This window comes from Furipterus horrens, unplaced genomic scaffold, assembly GCF_987537825.1.
Source record: "Furipterus horrens unplaced genomic scaffold, mFurHor1.1.pri manual_scaffold_3, whole genome shotgun sequence".
In the NCBI taxonomy this organism is placed as follows: Eukaryota; Metazoa; Chordata; class Mammalia; order Chiroptera; family Furipteridae; genus Furipterus; species Furipterus horrens.
This window is the reverse complement of record NW_028327173.1, coordinates 9,372,263-9,380,102: the sequence shown is the minus strand read 5'-3', so window position 1 is coordinate 9,380,102 and position 7,840 is coordinate 9,372,263. Positions and strand designations below refer to the sequence as shown.

Sequence of the window (7,840 nt, the reverse complement as noted above, 5' to 3'; positions counted from 1 at the left end):
AGCTCCCTGTAGGGGTGGGGTGCGGAGCCGGCAGCTGTGGCTGATGCCACAAAGGGCTGCTCCACCCAGGGACCAGCTGGCAGAGACCCGCTTCTGGGGAGAGCCAGGCCGTCTTCTGCGGAATGGGACTGGAGCTCTGGGACCTGTACAGAAGCTGGCTTCTTTGCCTGAGTCAGGGTAGCATTCCCAAGCCAGAGCAGCTCCACGTGCCCCATCCCTTCATCCAGTCTCTTTGGAGGCTTCTCACCTCTTCGCCTTGAGGACCCCACCTACCCTCTCTGCCCTGGACTTTGGCTGTGACCCTGCTCCCTCCTCTGCCTGGGGGTTAGGAGCTGGGCCAGCACAGGCTGGCCACAGCTTACCAGGATCTAGGAAACCCAGAAAGCCCAGCTCAGGGGCCGTTCAGCCAGAGCAGCAAAGTAGGCAGAGAACCAGGCCCAACGGGCGACAGGCCTGGTTCTGCTGGGTTTAGAGAAGCGGGAGGGTTCCACATGGGCTTTACAGTAACCCTGACCAAAGGATCATGGCCAAGCCAGTACCATCTTTTGGGAACATTTACTTGCCCTGAATCAATGGACTCTCTCCCACCAGGTGAGGGTCAGGAGGGACAATGAGCAGCCAGGAGCTTTGATGGGGAGGTGGGGGACAGCACTGCTTACACTAGGAGCAGAAACAGGGACCAGTGGAGCAGGGCAACACACAATGCTATCTCTGCCCGTTTTCCATACAATTTGTTCGCACGAGCTATAATCCCTTATGCAGGGATGGTAGCTTCATGCATCAGAAGTGCAGGTGTTTGGAGAAGCCCCATGGATATTTCAAGTGAGACCACCAACTCTGTGGTTGTTCCCATCCCTGCCTGATTCCTCAGCTTGTAGTATTTCTAGCTGCAGGGAAAGTCTGGCCCACTGTGCAATCCTCTGGTCAGGAACACCACCCTGCCAGGCTGTGCCAGTGCTGCTGCCGGGCCAGCCCGCCCCACCCTCAGAGGAGGAAGGGTAAGGAGCCGACACCAAAGATGTCTGAGTTTGCATGGGGGGTGAGTTTACCTGTAGTGCCTTCTACATTATCCAAGAGTCAACCAGAACCTTGAAGTGTCACATATTTACACCACCACAGCACTGAAAAATGGTTCTCGTTCAGTCTGTGACGAATATCTCTTCTACGAGATAAAATGATCCTTGGGAGGATTAAGTGGCAGGAAGGAAATAGGTCCTCTATATAGACTGGAACAAAGCAAAAGTAGGACTAGAGCTAGCTAGTCCCAGAAGCCAAGGACATTTACTCGGTCCTCCCACCCAAGTGACAATCACATCCACACTTGACATGTTTTGTATTTTTTAATAAAGTTTGTAATCCAATGGACACACAAAACAAAACTGCGCTGAGAAAAACAGTTTCATAAATTAATAAGTGTTAGGAAGTTGTGGGAGAGGTCAAGGTCACAAAGGAAGTGGAAAGCCAGTCTTTTTGTAGTCTGTGTGTGCGTGACACTTCCAGATCGCGGGGGCAGGGCCCGTGCTGTAACGAAGCGCACTTATACAAATGAGTGACAATACAAAGTCTGAGTATGAAAATAAGATTTTCTCTGAAAACACATTTTTGGCACAGATTAAAAAAAAATGTATGTCAGGGGGATCTGATTTTTAAGTCAGTATTATATATATTTATATATATTATATATTTATATATACACACATCCCAAGTTCTGCATATCCCACCAAGAAAGAAATCCTTCAGTTTGCTCTTTTTCAGTTGTAAGCTGTACATCCTGGGTGAATCAAAGATGGTGGTGGCAGGAGAATTAAGAAAGGTGATAGCCAAATGAGCAAGGGGAAGAGAAAGGGTAGGGACAAAACCACCCAATGAAATGTTCCTTGACCCCAAGGTTTCAGAAGTGTGAAGTCCTGCATTAGAGACTTGATGTGTTCACGTACTCCAAGACATCCAGAGTGCCACAGCCTGTCTTCACTATGCAAAAGTCCAAGTCACTAATTTAGTGCAAAGGCAGTTCTGTTTTCTTGTTTCTTAAAAACAAACAAAAAAAAATTCCACTGCCGTGTTTCTTTTCTCCAAAAAGAGGAGAGAGAAACCCAGCCCCAAGGTGTCTGCGAGTCCATCAGTTGGTGGTCTGTCTGTCCTTGGGCTAAATGTCATGTAAACATACATAGTAGCAGCACCACTGCCCAGAGGGGTCTGTCCGCCTGAGCTGGGCGGGCAGGCAGGAGGGCGAGGCTGGCCGTCTGGCAGTGGAGTCTGTCCCCTTCGGCAGCTTCTTCCTCCACTTGGCTGGGTTGTCCTGTGTTTGTTTTTTGCTGCAGTCTCAGGAAAATACACTGAGTGGTGACTGACCATTCAGTGGCTCACACAGAGGCAATGACAATCATGAGGTGAGGAGAAATGTTGGAGATGCTGGCGAGAAGGTCAGGGGCCAGACGGGACAGATGACTTTCAGAGAACTCGCAGGGTGGGAAGATCTGCAGCACGTAGGCAGGCTGGAGAAGGGGTCAAGAGAGTAAGTGGGACCCCCCCGTCTTCACATCACCCACCCCACTGCCATTCTTCCTTTAAACATTTCGAACTGGAGGCCCAATGCAGAGAGCCGAGTTGAGTCAGTTTCCCAAGGCAGCTAATGTCTTCATGACTGTGTTCACCAGAATAAAGTCAGGTGTCAGAACACTAACATGAACTAACTTCCTATGAACCTCTTCTGTATCTTTTAAGCTAAAGAAAAACCTCTGCTGTCTCAGCAGTCCCTTGACTGTCTCCATAACGGGCAATGGTGGCCCCACCCATACACTCTGCTTGTTTCCTCTATCCATAATGCCCTGCGCCCACCTCAGCAGAACTCCTGAACTGCTCTAGCTGGCACTGGTGGCCCCTGCCACCAGCTTAGTCAGATTGCCTGACCAGCCCTGACCAGCTCCACCTGTGTGTGCACTGAGGAAGAACACTAGACATGTGCTGACCTGATTGGAGCCAGGGTTGGGAACGTTGATGATCCCTGCAGCCTGCTTGGCCTGCAGATAAGTGATGAAGGCAGCCTTGAGGGACTCAGTCTGGCTCACAACATCCTCTTGGTCACGTCCACAGGGCAGAGCCAGCAGCAGACAATAATCTGTCTCCACCTGGGACAGAGGAAGCTGTCAATGACCAAGGGCCTCCTCCCAACCCATGGGGATTTGGGTCTTATGTCCAGAAAAGCCCCCAAAGTTGACCCTCATATTTTTTGAATGAAGAAGAAAAAAAAAGGCCTTGTTTTATGTCTAGAGGCATTTTACACCCCAGAGGAGACAGAACATGCCCTTTGTCATCCACCCTTAAGAATGTCATTGCTATACCCCATGATAAGCCAGGAAGACAGGCAGCCAGGGGCCCCCCACACCTTGTATCCCTGGGGTGGGGCAGTTGCTCACCTGGACCCCGTCTTACCGTCATCCTTCGGGTAACCCCTTCCAACTGTGAGACCTCCAGCCGCATCCTCTGGGCGATCCTCAGGGGTGGGCCTCCTTCAGAGAGGGGCAGAGACCGATGGGCCAGGACATTGTTGCCAGAGACAAAGTGGAGCTGCACAGCAGCTGTGTCATTCTTGAGGGCCAGCAGGCCCTGCCACACGATGGGGTACTTCTGCTCATGGGGAAACAAACAGGAAGTGAGTTCATGCTGGGCATGGCCCTAGGGAACAGCTTACTGGACTAAGTCAAATGGGGATCTCAGGACATTTTAACACAGCACAAAGCTTGGAGGGGAGTAGGGGGGAACCCCTCCCAGGCTTACCTTCAGAAGCTGGACCATATCCACGGGCCTCTGGGAAGTCAAGTGTGGAGAACAATCTTGTTTGGGGGAGGGCTGGGCTTCAGTGTGCAGCAGAGCCAGTCCTGGAGGGGTGCTAGGGCCTGAGGTTGTGGGCACAAACAACGGCTGCTTTGGGGTAGCCTGAGCAGGGAGAGGGCCTGGGAGGTCAGGCTTCATGGAAACAGATACAGGGGAGGGATAGGAGATCTGGCTTGTTTCTGCCTGGGTCCTCTGAACCTGGCCATGAGGCTCAGCTGGTCTGTTTGCAGGCATGGTTGGGAGACGAGGCGGCTCTACTCCTGTCTGGGTCCCCTTTGCCTCCTGGGAGACCTGAGGCATCTTGCTGCTTGGTGGCTGGCTAAGCTGTGAGGGCTGGCAGGGCTGCGTGGGCTGGGCAGGCTGCGAGGGCTGCACGGGCTGCTGTGCAGGTTGCGTAGACTGTGCAGGCTGAGTGGGCTGCAAGGGCTCACTTTCAGGAGGCGGACCCTGGAGGTGGACAAGAGGAGAAGGGACAATCAGTCTCTTATGCACAACACCCAGCCCCCAACCCACTGGCCCTGGGCCCCAAGCAGGGTCAGCTGTAGGCATCTCTTCTCACCTAAGCCCACAGAAGGGGCTTTAACCAGTTGGAGATGCTCTTGGGCATTCAGGATTGAGGGTTCTGGTAAGGGGAGGTAAACTGTTCCCTCCCTCTCCACCCACACAGGCAGAAGACACCACTCTACCCTTTTCCGCGAAGAGCTCCTTCCCGTATCCCTAATCTCTGCTGTGTTCTGATCCCTTCAACCTGAAATTTAGGAAGCTTCTCTTTATTTATTTACTTATTTATTTTTGGGGAAGCTTCTCTTTAAACCCACAAAAAATGACATACTTTAGGGACTACAGTGGTACCTCAATCACTATTTGCACCGGAAGATTGATCTGTGGTGCTCTCACCTGATTGGGAGCCTTGGTCCGGGAAGGCAGGCCGACAGGGGAGGTGGCAGGGAACTGAGTGTGTGTGAGCTGAGCCGGGCCATGGTAGGTGCGGATGTCCCCGTATCTATACTCCTGAAACAGCTCCCCACTGGAGTGTACGATCTGCACCCCATGGGTCACCACCACAGGCGGGCTCAGAGGCAGGCCCTGGAGCTGGTTGCTGGGGGTGACGGTGAGGATTCGGGCCTCGCTGTGAGGGGCCGTGGAAGGGGCTGCTTTGGCATCTGTTGTCTTGGCACCTTCTTTTCCTGGCTGTTGAGGGGCCTTGCTAGCAGGTGGCACCTTCACTACGCCGTCTGCTGCCCGGGGCTGCTCGCTGACTGCTGTCACGTGAGGATGCACCATGATCCTCACATCCCGGGGAACAGTGTACGGGTGCAGTCGGTACTCAGACTGCATGACCAGCACTTCCGACTGCACAGGGGCTGCAGCTCGAGCAACAGGGAGGTGATAATGCACTTCTTCCTCTGGAGGGTGCTGGGAAGCCAGGGTGGACACACCAGCTGTGGCAGGCTGGGGTGTGCCTGCCCGCTGTGGGGCCCTGACCTCTATTTGCTGGGGCTGCAGGGGAGCCCGAGGAGAGTGAAGTGTCTCTGGCCGGATGCTATAGGTGATGCTGGGCAGCGTAGGTGTGTTCATTCTCACTTCACCCTGGGACAGATGGCCAAGGGACACAGTCTGGGTGATGCTGTGGGGTGGCATGATGACAGACTGCTCTGGGTGTATGCTGGAGATGAACTGAGGCACGGGAATGCCTGCAGCCAGCATAACGGTGGCATTAGTGGAGAGCGCGGTGGATGTGGTGCTGCTGGGGTGGCATGCCCTTGGGAATGGAGATGGGGCAGGCCCACTGGGTCGAGGTGAATGTGCATCTGGCTTTGTGGCTGCCAAATGGGAGACACTCCGATCTGTTGGGGTGCTGGGCCCCGAGGTGACATGGTTCACTTCTGTAGGTAGTTTGCTGGGCAGAGCAGGAGGGTGGTGGGGAGTGAGGGCAGACCCCAGGTTAGCCGGCTGAAGGACCTTGGTCTCTATTTTGAGGGTGACAGGGTCAGCAAGCTTTTTATTAGTGGTGACTATGCTTGGGGTGAGAACCAACTGGTTGTGTACCAGCACTGGTGGTGTGTTTATGCCCTGGGTGAGAACCTTCACTGTGCCACCCTGGGTGACAGGTGTGGACACAGAGAGGTGAATGGGCTCAGGCTTCTCCAAGGACGGACGGTCGGCCTTAACAGATGAAATCACTGGAGATGCATTATACGTCTGGGCAGTTAGCACCAGAGTAGAATGGGTGGCCACGTTTGCATAGCCTGAAGGAGTTTGAGGGCCTTTGGGCGGCGGCTGAGACGGTGTGACAGAATCGGGTTTGACCTGGGACTTGGACACTGACTGCTGAAATTCAATGTCCATGGCACTCGCTGGGGGGATCTGACTAATCTTAGCGCTGATCCGCTGTGGGCCTTCAGTCTTCTGCCCCGAATAGCTCAGGAGCACCACCCCTTCGGAAGTGTTCACACGCAGCCCAGCTCCAGAGCCTGAGTCAGCAGGACGCTCGTCAATCACAGACATAGACCCTGGGTGGAACCGACTGTTCTCGTTAGTGCTCGATCTCTGCTTGCCCTTCGCTGGTGGTGCAATCACTGCACCTGCCACAGTCACGGCACCCGTTGTTGTGGCAGTCACACCACCAGATGCAGCAGTTGCCGCACCGGCTGTGACCGTCACTGCACCCGCTGCAGCGCTCCCCGCACCCGCGGCGGCATTCACCACGCCTGTGGCAGCATTCACTGTGCTCACGGTGGCATTCACTGGAGTGGTGAGGACGTTCACTGGCCCTGTCAGAACATTCACTGGCCCCTTCAGGACATTGACGGAGCCAGCTGGAGTGTTCACCAGACCTTTCAGTGTCGTCACTGAGCCCTTCACAGGGCCTTTCAGGGTGTTCACTGGGCCAGTCAACGCATTTACTGGGACCAAGGAGACATTCACCAGGCCAGTCAGGGCGCTCACCAGGCCAGTCAAGGTTTGAGGAGCTGGTTTTGCCAAAGTTATCTTTTGTGAATTCTCCAAATCAATGCTGACAGGCATGCGGCTAATAACAGAAGTAATTTTGGGAGCAATGACTGGCGCCACCTTTTCTTTGTCAGTGGCTACTGGAACCTCTGAGGCCTGGGTGTCAGAGACGCTGGTTACTGGAGCTGCTGGCTTTTCTTCTAAAAGAGACTTTTTAGATTCAGCTGGAGGGGGTGGTGTCTCATGCAGACAAGGGGCAGCGCTGACAGGCTCTGCAATGGCAGCTGTGACACTGGTGGAAGTGATGCCTGTGGCAGATACGTATTTGGGGTCCATGAGAATCTTTCTCAGTGTGCTGGAGCTGGTGTCTATGTCAGAAGCTTTTGTGTCTGGGGGAGGAGCTGGAGATGGGGTGGACTGAGCCTGCGGTTCCTCCTGCCTTGTGATCCACTCTGTCACCTTAGTAGGGGGACTCTGGTGCAGGATCCCCCCAGAGGTTATAGGGGGTGGGAGCTTTGCTGCAGTTACAGAAGGAATTGTCAGGGTGGGTATGCTTGAATCACTGGGCGGGGTCACTGGATCACTTTCGATGATGGAATGCACCTTGAATCTTGCTTGGGGCTCATCCACCAGTGCTGGCTGTGAGGGAGGGGGAGAGTCTGGGAGCGCAGTCATCTTGGTTGGAGTCTTTTCCTCAACACAGCTTTCTTGGGACAAATTTTCAGCGAGTGGAGTCTCGCTCGAGTCAGAAGCACATGTCTCTGGAGGAGTGGCCTGGGGCTTCTCGCTCTGCTTTTTTTCCTGCGGAGCTTCTAAGGGTTGTAGAGTCCCCTCATTTATAGCAGGGCTACTGCTTTGAATTTGGTTGGCTTTTGAGACAGGAGCCTCTGCAGCAGCCCCCTCTGCAGCGGTCCCCTCTGCAGCGGCCCCCTCGGCGGCAGCGGCCCTCTCGGCGGCGGCGACCCTCTCGGCGGCGGCGGCCCTCTCGGCGGCGGCAGCCTTCTCTGCAGCAGCCCTCTCTGCAGCAGCCCTCTCTGCGGCGGCGGCGGCGGCC

The 7,840-nt window shown here is 54.5% G+C and overlaps 1 protein-coding gene across 1 annotated transcript in view; it reads right to left on the bottom strand.

The window, feature by feature from the left end:
- Positions 1–1,326: 1,326 nt before the first annotated feature.
- Positions 1,327–7,840, bottom strand: part of SPEN (spen family transcriptional repressor) — a 72,541-nt gene continuing 66,027 nt past the window's right edge. The window contains exons 12-16 of the mRNA XM_090268653.1: positions 4,732–7,701; positions 3,778–4,281; positions 3,433–3,627; positions 2,970–3,128; positions 1,327–2,495 (exon numbers count right to left, since the gene is read on the bottom strand). Coding sequence (XP_090124779.1) covers positions 2,364–2,495; positions 2,970–3,128; positions 3,433–3,627; positions 3,778–4,281; positions 4,732–7,701 — 3,960 coding nt within the window. The 3' untranslated portion in view covers positions 1,327–2,363. The remainder of the gene's footprint in view (positions 2,496–2,969; positions 3,129–3,432; positions 3,628–3,777; positions 4,282–4,731; positions 7,702–7,840) is intronic.